This window comes from Procambarus clarkii, chromosome 21, assembly GCF_040958095.1.
Source record: "Procambarus clarkii isolate CNS0578487 chromosome 21, FALCON_Pclarkii_2.0, whole genome shotgun sequence".
Classification (NCBI taxonomy): domain Eukaryota; kingdom Metazoa; phylum Arthropoda; class Malacostraca; order Decapoda; family Cambaridae; genus Procambarus; species Procambarus clarkii.
This window is the reverse complement of record NC_091170.1, coordinates 34650881-34667605: the sequence shown is the minus strand read 5'-3', so window position 1 is coordinate 34667605 and position 16725 is coordinate 34650881. Positions and strand designations below refer to the sequence as shown.

Here is a 16725-nt window from a genome sequence, read left to right as displayed (position 1 = left end):
ATGTTTTGATCGTCCAGCTAACGTTGGGCGGTCTTAGTACGGTGATCTTAGAGCCTCACACACTAGAAAGCTTTGACACCGGTGGAGTCTGTGTTTAGGACTGTGAATGGAACACTTCATGCTGGAGATTAGGATTCTTCGTGTTAGTTATGTTTGAGTAAGTTCAGTTAGGTTATGTTAGGTTAGATCAGGTTAGGTTAAATTAGGTTACGTTACGTTAGATTAGGTTAGCTTAAGCTAGATTATGTTAGGTTTGGTCAGACTATGTTAGGTTAAATTAGGTTGGTTAGAATTTGGAAGAAAGCCTCAATATCATTTTGCTTCCTATTTTACCATAGGCCTCAGCGTCACTGGGGCCGTTGATGATGTGATTATATTCTCATCTATGTCATTGATGTGTATGGTAACAAGGGGTTGGCATCAAGATTGACTTTGATTGTAGTAGCAATTGTTATTGTGAAGGTGCATTGGAGCAGTGATTGTGCAGGGTTGTAGCAACTATGATTGTGCTGGATTGTGTAATCAATTACTGTAAAAAGCTTGTTTTTAACGATGACTGTGTAATGGTTATGTTAGTAATGATTGGCGCAAGGGTTATGGTACCGATGATTGTGTGAGGGTATTGGTAGCGATGATTGTGTAAGATTGTGTAAGAGTTGTGGTAGCGATGATTGTGTGAGGGTTGTGGTAGCGATGATTGTGTGAGAGTTGTGGTAGCGATGATTGTGTGAGGGTTGTGGTAGCGATGATTGTGTAAGAGTTGTGGTAGCGATGATTGTGTGAGGGTTGTGGTAGCGATGATTGTGTAAGAGTTGTGGTAGCGATGATTGGGTGAGGCGTTGTGATAGCGATGATTCACAACATTGTCATACTGACACATTTGCCATCAATCATATATTTGCCAAGGACATTCCATTTGTTGTAACTAGCTCTCCTGATAGGTAACACTGTCATTGATATATCTCTTCAAATTAGAACTTTTGTCTGATGTCGCTTAGGCAAATATGTAATAGGAGTTAATCATGGTTAAACAAAAATAAATGAAGTTAACAATAACTTAAATTATATAGTTACCCCAAAATATCGCTAGAATATCGTTTTCTGTAAAGCAACATCGTGAATAAAGAAAATATATTTAGCAGGGAGACTTTGAAATATATTTCAACTAAATTTACCTGAATTTACCTGGGAGCCACCAATAATAGTGGCCTTGATGAGAACAGGAAGCCGGCGGCTTCTCAACGATCTCCCCATTTGCTCTGTTGATCTTTTTCAGCTGTATTTTAAAAATCCAGCAGAGTTTAGGCTTCTCCGGCTTCGGTGGGTAGGTAGTTCCACGGGTTTCCAACCCAATGAGTGAAAAAGCATCTCCTGTTTTCAGTCCTACATTGTGGCTTGTTGAGCTTGAACCCGTTAATCCTCGTTCTTGCTATATATGACCTTTTGAAGAAATTGTCCGGGTCTACATTATCCAAATCACTCAGTATTTTAAAGATGTCGATAAGATCCGCCCTGTCATGCCTGGTTAGCAGTGTTGTTAGCCTAGTGGCTCTCAACCGTTCCTGATACGAGAGATGACTAGGCTCCGGTATGATTTTAGCTGCCCGGTGTTGCACCTTCTCCAGAGCAGCTATGTCTTTCTGAAGATGAGGTCTCCATGCCTGGATGCATATTAATCCAGGTGGGAGGGGGGGCGCACCAGAGACATACAATTGAACGAATGTCACTAAAATGGACAGCTTGCTGGAAAACGTTTGTTAGAACATGAAAAAGTCTTCAGATCTTACTCTGTAAGATCTTTTAATTCCTTGGGACTGAGATCCAGTATTTGCGGGTGTGTGAGCAGAAGACAACTTCCACTGTTGTTTGAGCAGCAACAGTGTAAGATGCTGAACAGAAGAACATAGGTCAAGGTAGTTTCGTTCATTGATTATGCACCTCATACCTATCCTGTGGGGGAGGGCATCGTACAATCGTCAACATGTGAAACTATTTTGATTTGTTTAATTAATGACAATTCCACAAGAGTCAACGTAATTATAAGTCCTTTCTTTACACCGTCATCATATACCATGTCTTTAAAATTGTGAGTATACTGGAAAATAATGAACCAGATCACATCTTCAGAAGCTGCAATTAATATTCCTCGCTCAATGGGAAACAGGTTCAAGCTCAACAAATTTTTACAAGGGGGCTAAACTCCAACTGTTACAGACCCGGATCCAGCGTCCGAGCCTGGAGCAGTGACGACCACGCCATCTGTGGGTCAGCTCCCGAAACCTCCTCCAAATGGACGGCGACACCTGGTGAGGACGAGGTATACTGGCCACGAGGGCCAGTTTCCAGTCCTGTACAGCTCACAACACAGCCGCTGCTGACCTCTGGTGAGGTGGTGCTCAGACGACAACGCCATCTATGGAGTGGATAGGTGGGCGTTTGGGTCTGAGCCTGTAAGTGAGGTGCTTTAGTGTGTCCCTGTTATTGATGACGTGTCTGCTTACAGAGTCGACCTGGGACTGCTGTAAGGGAAGTTGAGTCAGTCTACCCAAGGCAGCCGCCTCGACACCAAGTGTTTTGCTGCAGCAGCTGTGAGTCGCCTCCCGGATGAACACTGTGGTGTTACCCTGCCTGAGAAGCGGCAGTTGAGGATTGTCATACCCGGGACTGACTGGTGGAGACGATTAACCACTGGGGTATTGTGGACAGGAGAGTGATCTGTGGTATCACACGAGGCTCCTGACTAGGGCGCTACCCTAGTATCGCTCGTGGAGTGGCCTGACCAGCGTTGCTGATCCGGAACCTGCCAGCTGTCTGCTGGACTTGTGGTTGACGGCCTCCACGGCGGTGCCCCCAGTGGAACTGTGTTTTGGCTGGCCTGTGGCCGGGGTAGACTCAGCTTTTCGAAGGATTCGTCGTGAGGCCACGAGAGCACCGAGAACTTGACACCGAGAAGATCCAGAGTCTTCGGAAGAAGACGACAGTGTAGATAATACCCCTGTGTAGTGTTTATACCCTCCCCCGAGTAATCTTCTTATATATATTTATTGGTGAAGGTGCTAATTATAATATTAAGTTTTTGCCTTTCTTTCCCTTCCCCTTTTAGTTTACTTGCGTTACTGATCACATCCCTTGAAAGCCACTACTGGCTTGGGGCCGGATACCCTTCCTCTAACAACATCAGAGTAAGAACCCAGTTGCGACCCGAGAGGGCCGTAACACCAACCCAACCTAATTTATTTATTTATTTATTAATTATTTATTTATTTATTTATATATATACAAGAAGGTACATTGGTTTGTGAGAATACATTGAATAGTACAGTATTTACAATCTTGTAAAGCCACTAGTACGCACAGCGTTTCGGGCAGGTCCTTAATCTAACAGATAATTTTAAATAGGTAATTTCTATCAGAATTGATAAATGATAACAAATACATTGCAAGAGAAAAATGAGATGAGAGAGCTTAGTAAGTATATTAAAGCACATTGTTATATTAAAGCTCTGATTGATTACATTGACAGCTTGATTGGTAGACCTTATATATGAACCCAACCCAACCCTAATCGAACCCAACCCAACACATAACCCAAACTAACCTTCCAAAAATATCAAGATATAATCCTGTGTTTTATAAATTTAACATATTGGGTATGACATCATAATTTTAATTCCTGCGCAGGTGTTCGATCCTACTTGCCCAATTAGCTGCGTTTATTTCAAGACATATAACTTTAGTTTACCTATGATAACTAAATTATCTTAGGTAATTTTAAAAGATAAAAGTTACCTAGATAACTAAAGTCAATGCTTTAGTTTTAAGTTCAACTGAAAAACATCCTCTGGAACACTAAAGGAACATGTCAGAAAGTAACTGGCCCTCACCGAGGCTACTAAGACAGTTATCCTTAGATAAATTCGTTTTCTACAGAGCGCCAAAGTGAGTGAAGAAAACTTATACTTTGGGGAAGCCATTTTATATATAACAAAAATGTACGTTTCACTTTTTTCTTATATAAGTAATTTATTCATACAGTTTATGATACATCAAGCATGCTAATAAAATTACAAGATAGGTAAAGTAATTTATTTGGGGTACCACCACTGGTGCAATTGAAGGGACCCACATCCTCGAAGAAGAAAATAAAGTAGTAGCTGAGGCTAATTCCCCATCGTCCCGTCGGCACTCTGATGGTAATATTGGGCATAGTATTTTATCAAATCGCCTCATTCTTTGGGGCACACGTGAGGAACACAAATGCAAACAAGTTTGAATGGTCCTCAGGCATATTTGCAACTGAAAACTCGCATTTGTGTTCCTCACGTGTACCCCAAAGAATGAGGTGATTTGATAAAATATATGCCCAAGATTACCATCAGAGTGCCGGCGGGATGATGGGAAATTAGCCTCGGCTACCATCATCTTTTGTACAGTCGTGATGGTCGAGTGGTTGAGGTGTCCTGTACACCAGTTGCAAAATGCTCCTGGCAGTATGGGTTCGAGTCACTTCTGGGGTGTGAGTTTTCAGTTGCATATATGCCTGGGGATCATTCAGGCTTGTTCGCATATATATATATATATATATATATATATATATATATATATATATATATATATATATATATATATGTCGTACCTAATAGCCAGAACGTACTTCTCAGCCTACTATTCAAGGCCCGATTTGCCTAATAAGCCAAGTTTTCATGAATTAATGTTTTTTCGTCTACCTAACCTACCTAACCTAACCGAACCTAGCTTTTTTTGGCTACCTAACCTAACCTTACCTATAAATATAGGTTAGGTTAGGTTAGGTAGGGTTGGTTAGGTTCGGTCATATATCTACGTTAATTTTAACTCCAATAAAAAAAAATTGACCTCATACATAGAGAAAAGGGTTGCTTTATCATTTCATAAGAAAAAAATTATAGTAAATATATTAATTCAGGAAAACTTGGCTTATTAGGCAAATCGGGCCTTGAATAGTAGGCTGAGAAGTGAGTTCTGGCTACTAGGTACGACATATATATATATATATATATATATATATATATATATATATATATATGAATCTACGATAGCTAGAATGGTGTTTATAATAGGACCTACGAAAGCCAGAATAGTAAGGGAGGACTCTTCCAGTTGTTTGGGGTTATATCAATGCAATTATTACAGTCTAAAGCGTTATATACAAGTTATAGCAATCATTACAGTGGGCGTTACCATAGTTGTACAATATCAGCAGTACTTGATTGTCATAAACGTTACAATGGTTTCAGAATCGTTACAATGGTGACATCTCGGATTGTTACAATGGTGGCAGCGGTGGGATGTGGCAAATGTTACAAGGGTGACATTTCCCTCGTGTTACACAGTGAGCCCTCTCGTGGTGGCGTCACTGTTATCCTTACAACAACGACATTGTCCACAGAAAAGAGTGTCAAGCGGTGGTCAAAAGAGTGTCAAGAGTGTCACAACAGTGTCATTCTTTTGACCACCACCCGTGGCATGTGTTATGGGTGGGGGAGGGAGGAGGTGCATAATAAATGAGCTAACGTACTCTGGAGTTGAGGGGTGTCTGGGCGCTCATGTCCTAGGGGCGTGTCGAGGCAGGAGCAGGTCCTTGGGAGAAGCACCGCCAGCAGTAAGCTGTTCAGCACCGTCCGTAGTAAGCGCCTCATGCTGGTCCCTGCTAATACACCTGACAACACCACCACACGGCTAATACAAGGCAGAGGTAAATGTGGTTGAGGCAGTACTGTGGCTGGTGATGTGGCAGTGGAGTAACTGCGGTGGTTGAACAGCCTTGTTGGTCTTCTTCATCGAAGAAAACTGCGTGTCAGCGCTCGCTCTGGCCCCCCCATGCGTGCGTTGTCCCTCCGCTCTCACGTCAGACATTAGGAATGTCTGGGGGATAGAAATAGCCTAAGCTACTCTATCCCTTTGAGATGTATTTCTTTCTTATCTCAATAAACATTCTTGAACTTGAACGTGATTAGGAATGTGCAGGCGATGAGTCACAATAACGTGGCTGAAGTATGTTGACCAATTCACACACTAGAAAACGAAGGGACGACGACGTTTCGGTCTGGTCCTGGACCATTCTCAAGTCGATTGTGAGAATAGACTCTCACAATTGACTTGAGAATGGTCCAGGATGGACCGAAACGTCGTCGTCCGTTTATTTTATAGTGTGTGGATTGGTCAACATTATGAATGTGCGTATTTATGGAAGATAAGAGTACTGGGATCAACAGGATGTTGATGTTCCTCTAGCTTCTAACATTTCCTTTATGTAACCTGATTATATTTGTTTTTATTTGTTTTCCTCTTCTTTACATTTCATCTTTTCTTACCTTTTCTCTATTATTATCTTCCTGTTTCATCCTTCCAATCTTTTCCTCTCACTTTCTTCCTTTATATTGTCTATCTCTTCCACTCTCTTTCTATTGCAGGACTTGATAGGAGCCGGTCGGCCGAGCGGACAGCACACTGGACTTGTGATCCTGTGGTCCCGGGTTCGATCCCGGGCGCCGGCGAGAAACAATGGGCAGAGTTTCTTTCATCCTATGCCCCTGTTACCTAGCAGTAAAATAGGTACCAGGGTGTTAGTCAGCTGTCACGGGCTGCTTCCTGGGGGGTGGAGGCCTGGTCGAGGACCGGGCCGCGGGGACACAAAAGCCCCGAAATCATCTCAAGATGGTCCAAGGCCATTATCATGGTCTTGATAATGGTTCAAGACCAAACGTTGTCGTTTCTCCATTTAGTGATGTGTGCTTTGGGCCTCAACAGGATATTTACGACCCACAGCTCCCGGAACTATTGGGCGAGACCAGTTTCTTTCACCCTGAATGCCCCTGTTACCTAGCAGTAAATAGGTACCTGGGAGTTAGTCAGCTGTCACGGGCTGCTTCCTGGGGGTGGAGGCCTGGTCGAGGACCGGGCCGCGGGGACACTAAAAAGCCCCGAAATTATCTCAAGATAACCAGTACCACACAACTGTCTCATTTCCTGTGTAACAGCCTCATTAAAGGTCTACTGTCAACTGTCCAACCCATCCTCCTCCTCTTGTTTAGACAGTACCTATTGTGACGGTCGTCAATAGTCACGAATTCGTACGTACTTATCTTTAAGATAGTAGTATACTGACTAGTAAGGAATTCTTTTCAAATAAGTGGAGCTAAAACACAAACTTCAATGTTCCTAGGCTTAGTATAGTACACATGTGTACTATATTAGGGCTTCAGATATCGTGTATTAGGCATAGGAAGGTTAGGTTAGGTTAGTTTAGTGTGTCAGAGCAACACAAGTAAAAAATAGTTTTCCGGTTAGTCCAACTCAAGACTTAAGATTTCTACTTAAGAATTTCGTTGTACGTCGGTATATATATATATATATATATATATATATATATATATATATATATATATATATATATATATATATATATATATATATATATATATATATATATATATATATATATATATATATATATACTATGGTCCTCATCGTTACTGTAAGTACTACCAAAATAAGAGGATGGGCTGTATTTAACAATGAGTTGAGGATGTCGTAGCTCAGTCGATTAAGGCAGCGGCTGGGATGCTCTCGGACGCAGGTTCGAATCCTCGTCACGGCCCTTGTGGATTTGTTCAGTTGAGGATTCTATAAGTTTCTCAGCTTGGGCCTCATTTTGGCGATGTAAAATAGATTCTGGTCTATAAGAAATGGAAGTCAGAAGAGCGATATCGTCGTGAGTGAACGGTTGATGTGATCTCGTTCAGTAGATCTAGTTCAGTAGAGGACGTGACTTTCCTAACGGACCAAACCCAGCAGCAAGAGACGCCCACACGTGAGGTATTATGTACGTATAGATCATTACACCTCCCTCGCACATTTAAAGAGATGAACAATATCAGATCTGAGGTCAAACACTATAAAATCTCTTCTGTTGTTCTGAGTAGTCTCCTGTAGTATGATTATTGTCAAACATAAATGACAATTTGTGCAAATGAATGTTTTTAAATGAGACAAAGTTCTTTTTTTGATAATGATAGCTTTAACTCACAGAAAAATAAATACATTTTATATACAGAATAATTTTCAGAGACTGAGGTAATTTTACGAGTTAGTAAGAATTTAGTGATAAGCATTTTTTTGTTGTATAAATCGACAGTGTATGTCAAGCAGACATTCTTGAATTCATTAACAGGAATAATGGAACTTATACTAATGATTGCGTACATAACATTTATTTCAGTTTCTCCGAATAGATTTACAGGGATTTAGTAAAATAATTTACTTACAATATAAAACACTGTGAAAGAATAGCATCTCCAAGATTATTTTAACATAAATATATACACAAATTCCTTAGTTATCAACGACTCGCTTTTTCCTCTTCACAAGTGATTTGCTGACATTATTTTTGTTTATTTTTGTTTGCAGCATTTTGATTATCCTTTTGGCTTAGTTTTTTCCCCAAAAGCTTCGTGCACCATTTGTCAGATCATCACCAGAAGATTAAAATTGCATCACCATGTTGCAAAGGTTTTACAACAGCCGTACAATCATTCACATGTTGTTACCTGTAACAGTGAAGTCAAAGTAGTCAGTGACACTCAAAGAAGTCAGTGACACTCAAAGAAGTCAGTGACACTCAAAGAAGTCAGTGACACTCAAAGAAGTCAGTGACACTCAAAGAAGTCAGTGACACTCAAAGAAGTCAGTGACACTCAAAGAAGTCAGTGACACCCAGTCTCCCTTAAGACACGTTAAGAGTATTGGTAAGCACACACACTAATGCATTGCCTCTTGGCCGTTGGATGAATTAGTGTGAACAGATAACAAAATATCATCTACATCTCGCATTCATCAATAATGTGTGTTGTGCAGCTTTCAGTCCCAGTGGTAGTCTATACTCTACTTGATTATTTGTGTCTAACACGTTCAAGCTGACATAATATACCTGCAAATATACCACAGAGGGTACGTAATATACTCGTGTGCCGGCTGCTGTACGGCACTTCTTGAAATAGAAGAATACTTCTTCCTGAAGTAATCTAGCGTAATATACTTTCACAACTAGGGGCTTACTAGTAAACTATCAAACGAATGCCTTCTGAAAGAGGAGCAGGTGCAGAACATAAAAAGATACTTTTCCTACACAATTTATCACGGAAAAACTAATTACGATACAACAAATTAGCAGGAGAACATTCCTGGGTAATATGCATAACAGATTGTTGCTGAGGAAGTGTTCCATAATACTGACACTAAAGTCATAACAGCCTGAAGCTTGGAAATACACTTACACTAGAGAACACTGTTATACTTGCAACGGGAGGGTAGTGTAGAACATCACCTGGGGGATACACCCACCCACCTGCACGGTGAAGAGCTCCTCCACCTGGGGGATACACCCACCCACCTGCACGGTGAAGAGCTCCTCCACCTGGGGGATACACCCACCCACCTGCACGGTGAAGAGCTCCTCCACCTGGGGGATACACCCACCCACCTGCACGGTGAAAAGCTCCTCCACCTGGGGGATACACCCACCCACCTGCACGGTGAAGAGCTCCTCCACCTGGGGGATACACCCACCCACCTGCACGGTGAAGAGCTCCTCCACCTGGGGGATACACCCACCCACCTGCACGGTGAAGAGCTCCTCCACCTGGGGGATACACCCACCCACCTGCACGGTGAAGAGCTCCTCCACCTGGGGGATACACCCACCCACCTGCACGGTGAAGAGCTCCTCCACCTGGGGGATACACCCACCCACCTGCACGGTGAAGAGCTCCTCCACCTGGGGGATATACACCCACCCACCTGCACGGTGAAGAGCTCCTCCACCTGGGAATACACCCACCCACCTGCACATTGATAGCAATAGGCACATTGAAGAGCACACCGTACAGGGCAGTGAAGGGATGCCGGCTCCTGGTCCCCGCCTGTATATTGTGGTATGGGATTTCACTCCAGTGTCCAAACCAGTAATTTTACCTTTCAAATGTGGCCGACTTGCACATACATACCTACTATATATATATATATATATATATATATATATATATATATATATATATATATATATATATATATATATATATATATGTATATATATATATATATATATATATATATATATATATATATATATATATATATATATATATATATATATATATATATATATATACATATAATGTTTTGAGTATATACTGCCAGAAATGAACTTGTGTTCATTCAAATTCATTCTGCCAGGAGTGTGTGCGTGTGTGTGTGTGTGTGTGTGTGTGTGTGTGTGTGTGTGTGTGTGTGTGTGTGTGTGTGTGTGTGTGTGTGTGTGTGTGTAAATGCGTCACCAATCATGTGCTCTCTCCTAGAAATATTACACCGTTCATCGAGTTCTTTAATTCTTGCTATCTTCCATGTTGCTGTTGCATCACAGATGTGAATTGGAGAAAGCATTCAATTTTGATATCCACACACAAAAAAATACAACAAGATCTTTTATCATTCATGTATAATACAATACCAACAAAATTACATCAATGATCACGCGTCCTAAATCCTCTATCCCTTCCAAATGATATATATATCGAGTTGTAATGTCTTAGTGCTTTTATCCTGCATGCATACAATATATACATATGTATACACGATAGTTCCCCAGTGTCGAGAATACAAAGACTGGCAAGATTAGGCAGGACAATCCTAGTCATCTATACCGACTTCCTCTACACCACTTGACTTACTTAACGGGTACCTTTTGATTGTTAGGTGAAGAGAGTCATCAGGTGAAAGGAAAAAAACGTGACCCGTGCGGTTTCCGTCGTACTTCCTGCCTTGGGGGAATCGAACCCGGACCCGGTGAATTATTGTGTGTGGAGGGAAAGGGAAAGCTTTACTAATTAAGGCTTTCGTTGTATATTACGCATTGTTTATGATGTATTACATACGCTTACGGTTATGTAATGTTTATACTGTGTATTAGGGAATGTTTTTCTGTAATGTTTAGTTTGTATTACATAATGTTTATGTATATGACGTAATGTTTATGTATATTACGTAATGTTTATGTATATTATGTAATGTGTACTGTGTATTACAGAATGTTTACTGTGTATGACATAATGTTTACAACGTATGGAAGAGTTTCGTATGCTGAGTTATTTTCACCTCTAATGAATGGTAACTATTTCAGAAAATGTATTATACGGGTGGTATTTCTGACCTTTGTATTATTTTTGTGTGATCTTAGTGTTAGAGTTTTGATCTCTGTGTTATGTTTGTGATCCTAGTGTTGTATTTGTGATCTTAGTATTGTGTTTGTTATCTTAATGTTGTTTTTTTGTGATGCAAGTGTTGCGTTTGTGATCTTGGGAGCACGACATCCCTACACTCCTCCTCTGGTGTGATTTTGGAAGGCAGAAATAAGGTTTAGCTACTACTCTGTTTACATGTGATAACACCTATCAGTGTTACTTGAAGATACGCGATAATACCCTCGCTGACAACTGGATAACACCTTTGCCTATATATATATATATATATATATATATATATATATATATATATATATATATATATATATATATATATATATATATTCATATATATACATATATATATATATATATATATATATATATATATATATATATATATATATATATATATATATATATATATATATATCCATATTACATATACGTTGACACGTTGGGCATATGCATAATATGCATAAGAAACTAATGGTCGAGTCCAAATTTGTCTCTTCCCCTTAGTAGTGACCTAATAAAGTAGTTCTTTGTGTGTCTGGGGTCCAGGAGCTAGAGTGTGGGGGGGGGGCGAGGCACCTGGCCCCTCAGGGGTGTCTCACTTGCCCTGTTTTTTGGCAGTATGACGTTTGTCCTGACATGGGTAGAGGGGGTGGGGGGGGGGAATAGCCAAGCAGTGTCATAGGGTATTCTGAAAAGGCAGATCGGTTGGTGTCAGGATGCATCAACAAACATTTTCGCAAACCCTTGCGAAACCTGTACATCTTTGTTTTGTTTTTGTTTTAACCGTCGTGGATTTGTTTATATTTATTAAACAGTGTATGAGCTCCGAAGCGCTAAGTGGTTGTTTATAACAATACATTTCTTGATGTTTGTGCAACTTCGAAGGTTCGTACACTGTTTCAATATATGTAAACAATGGTGTCATGGATATGGAGAGAGAGAGATGTACAGGTTTCGTAGGTGTAAGCGTAAATGTTTGATGGATTGGTAGCCCAGGTCTGTGTTATGGTTTGCCAGGCCGCTTGGTCAACCACTGGTCTAGTTCTCTGGGGCTGCGACCCACCACAGTCGACCAACTCCCAGGTACCTCTGCTAGGTGAACAGAGGCATTAGGTATTGGAAAACGTGCCCCCTACTATCTTGCCCGGCCCGAGTTGTAGGCCGACTGCGCTACAGGTATTCACACCTGTATGTACTTGTCTACATATCAAAAGATAATTCACATATCTACGAGAATATTAAACATGTAATAATTATTTAAATAAATCAGTCTGATCTTTTTATGATAGAACACTTTAAGATGTATTGACCTACACTTATATAGGCCAGTAATGCTAACATACGATACAGATCTTTCAGTACCAGCGAACATATGGAAATAGAGGGAAGTAGGGTGGGGGGGAGGATGACTGTATATTCTGATATTAAATGAGTCTCAATTCTCAAGAAATATGTAAATATTTACACGTAATGAAAGCTGAATGACCCTAGAGATAAATGGACCCACAGAGGAGACATTCATTTCTTTCACAAATACCTTTTTCCAGAGTGCTGCCACACAGCCCCAGAGTTGAAGTACTCATGAAGTACATATACTTTCAAACTGGAAAGAAAAACGAACCGAATCCACCCAATACTTTTCAGAAACTGGAAGATATGAGTCAACGACATATTTACAAATCACATTAATGTTATCAGAAAACAAAACACATTCAACACAAGGTGTACACACTCCATACTGTAGCCTTATTCTTTGGTATGAGGGTCATACAATGAGTTTACTGGACATCACACGTAAATCTGTGTCTCCTTAGAATTTGTGGTTGTTTTTCTCTATCCTTAAACTGAGAAGAGAGATATTTGATATTTTGGTCCTTGGATATGGTTGATGCAAGCACAGGGTCAAGTGTACCAACCCGACACAGGGGTGTGTACAGCACTCGACCCACTGTACTAAACCGACACTTCATAGTCTAAACCTAATTTTCATATCAGCTTGAATCTCCCCAACCTAACTGGAGTTGTTCTGTGCATCTTCGTTATCAATGTTCTTAGCTGAAGGCTCATTATAACCAGTGAATGTCATCATTTAAAATTATTCCCGGAGCTGACTTTAATGGAAGTATTTCATACAGTTTTGTCTATCAAATAATTGTTGTTCTTTTAATTTTATGTTACATATTATACCGTTCAAAATAAAGTGTGATATCAAAGCAAGCAATTATAACAAACCTTGTTGTGTAAATTTCAAAAATACATAGATTACACAATACGTAGTTATTGTGATAACTTGTTATGCTTCTATTATGACTTAAGTAAATAATTTACTGTAAATTTGCGTGATCTGTGTGTGTGTGAGTGAGTGTGTGAAACAGTATTTCCATGATGTAAACATTTCTTGTGCATAGGAGCAGGTGAAAATTCTGCCAGTGGAGCATTGCGTTGAAAACATGAATGATGTCCTTCCTGTCACCTATCTTGAAAACTGGTATTACAGTGCCGTCTTCAAGCTGTCCGGAAGGTCTCTCCCATCGGAAGTATTGCATTTGATATTTTTTACAATAGAATTGTTCTTGGCCTCAGCCCCATTTTGCCAGTACTGAAGACAGTATAATGTCTGGTCCAAAGGCTTTTGCTGCGCCCAGCTCTCTCAGTAATCTTTGTGTGTTCTCTCTCATTACTGAGAGTGAGGTTGTTACCCAGTGTTTCCCCTCTGAATCTTTGAAAGAATTTCTCCTGTACTTCCTGGGCAGCAAGTCCTTCTGTTGTCTCCTTGTGGCGTTTCCTAAGACACGCCAACAACGGAGGCACAACCCACAGAGTAGTCGGATTCCGCCGATTACTCTCACTCAGATATTATTGGGTGGTGAAGAAAATTGAATGGTTATCACAACAGTAATTCTGTGAACCTTTATTTTCATTTTGTGTGTGGAGAACCGGCTGAGTTCACTGTTTACTGTAGCATTGAGGCTCCGGCATATGGAGTCCTTTCACTTTTCCATTGTGTGTGTATATATATATATATATATATATATATATATATATATATATATATATATATATATATATATATATATATATATATATATATATATATATATATATATATATATATATATATATAATATTGGGGGGAGATTAGTTGTGCCAAGGTACAGACAGATTTAAATTGGTTTTTATAAGGTGGTATAGCTTTCACTTGGTTTTCTTTGGTTAGAAGAGACTATACGTCTGGGTTGCTTAACTTTGGCTACATTTGGCTAGGTTTGCCATAGTCTAAGATAGATTAAACTTGATTCGCCTAGGATTGAATACATTTGAATACATTTAAAGTGGCTTAGGTGGGGATACATAGAGGGGAGAGTTAGATTGTTTAATATTGATTAACTTGTCTGGCAGTTGCTCTGCAAGCGTTAAATAGCTAGAGAGGTTTTCACAGCTTCGTAGGATAAGGCCCTTGTTAAGGTATTTGTTTTAATATTAAAACTTTTAAGTATCTATGCTGTATTTTAAAAGAAAACAGGTAATGGGTAAGATAACAGAGAGAGAGAGAGAGAGAGAGAGAGAGAGAGAGAGAGAGAGAGAGAGAGAGAGAGAGAGAGAGATTTATGAAAGAAAAAGAGAGGAATACCATTCTAAATCCCCCTATTATAGGCGACAATTTTTTTTTAAAGGTTCATTATATTCTTCAAGACCAGTTAGGGATCAATGACGTCACCACTAACACAGACTAAGAGTCTAGCCACCTCGATGTATTTTCCTATCCTGTGTGAACGCAACTTTTCCCTCAGACTTTAACCCAAAACAAAACCCGCTCATAAGGCCGGAAACCTCTTGAAGACCAAGGAGCCAGTGACCACAACGACATGCAGCGATGGGCCGTCGTCCGAAGAGTATCCACATAGTCGAGGAGGACATTTCGAGCGGCGAGTCTCCGGAGCTGCTTGCATTTTTGTCCATCTTTCTTCGTCAGTAGCGCAGCGCCCCTCTCCCTCTAGACCCAGTCCTCCGTGGTGTTGGTGGCGGTGCCGAGGGAGCGGGAGGAGGCCGCCAGCCCTCATGGCTTGGTGGGGCAGCGGCACGGGCAGATGCGAGAGAGAAAGACCGCGAAGACTCGCCCCATCTCCACGTACCAAGGGCCGCCCCGTCGGTTGACCCTCTCGCTCTGGACACTTCCTGCAGGGGCCAGACCGGGGCCAACTCCCGCCGGGGTCACAGCTGCCGCCGCGGCCTCGTCCTGGAATGTAAGATAACGTCAGTGGTTATACATATAGGAAATAAGATTACCGCGGGGCAACAAGAAATTGGTTTCACAAGAGTTATCATGAATTGCCACATTGCGGTTATCGTAAGTTATGTGACAGTTGTGATGCTACGCAGCTGATAGCGTTGTTCTCCTTCACTGATAACAGTAACAGATAACTCTGGTAACAGTAGCGGGGTGACGTTCTTTTAAGCGGTGACCACCTCACCATTGATCGTCTGTATGGAGGTCAGTCGTGTATGCTTGGGGGTGATCTTGGGCGTCCTGGGTTCGAATCCTGGCCGGGTCATTTTACGTTCTTAGTTCACATAAGAACTATATATATATATATATATATATATATATATATATATATATATATATATATATATATATATATATATATATATATATATATATATATATATATATATAATGTGTGTGTGTGTGTGTGTTAACCTAGTTGTGTTTGCGGGGGTTGAGCTTTGCTCTTTCGGCCCGCCTTTCAAATGTCAATTAACTGTTTACTAACTACTTTTTTTTTCTCCACACCACACACATACACCCCACAAAGAAGCCCGTGACAGCTGACTAACTCCAAGGTACCTATTTACTACTAGGTAACAGGGGCATTCAGGGTGAAAGAAACTTTGGCCATTTGTATCTGCCTGGTGCGGGAATCGAACCCGCGCCACAGAATTAAGAGTCCTGCGTGCTATCCACTAGGATACCAGACCCAGTGTGTGTGTGTGTGTGTGTGTGCGTGTGTGTGTGTGTGTGTGTGTGTGTGTGTGTGTGTGTGTGTGTGTGTGTGTGTGTGTGTGTGTGTCTGTGTGTGTGTGTGTGTGTGTGTGTGCGTGTGTGTGTGTGTGTGTGTGTGTGTGTGTGTGTGTGTGTGTGTGTGTGTCTGTATGTGTGTGTGTGTGTGTGTGTGTGTGTGTGTGTAGATCACGAAGACATTTACACGTGATGTACAACGTAACAATGTCAGACCACGAAGGAAGGATTAAAATTGCAATGTCCTTATTAATTAATTAAGGAAATTCCTGCCTTAATTTCTAACCAAGCTATTTTTACTCTATTATTATTACTATTTTCCTCTACGTCCATTTCTTGCTCTCAAACACACATAGAGAAAGAGAGTGTATTTGTCTGTGTGTGTAGAATTTTTTTCTATCAAACAAATAT

General features: G+C 40.6%; 1 protein-coding gene across 3 annotated transcripts in view; it reads right to left on the bottom strand.

The window, feature by feature from the left end:
* Nucleotides 1–14426: 14426 nt before the first annotated feature.
* Nucleotides 14427–16725, bottom strand: part of LOC123760748 (uncharacterized) — a 165566-nt gene continuing 163267 nt past the window's right edge. For all 3 annotated transcript variants that reach the window (XM_069328299.1, XM_069328302.1, XM_069328300.1), the window contains one exon: nt 14427–15531. In XM_069328299.1, the coding sequence (XP_069184400.1) occupies nt 15352–15531 (180 nt within the window). In that variant the 3' untranslated portion in view covers nt 14427–15351. The remainder of the gene's footprint in view (nt 15532–16725) is intronic.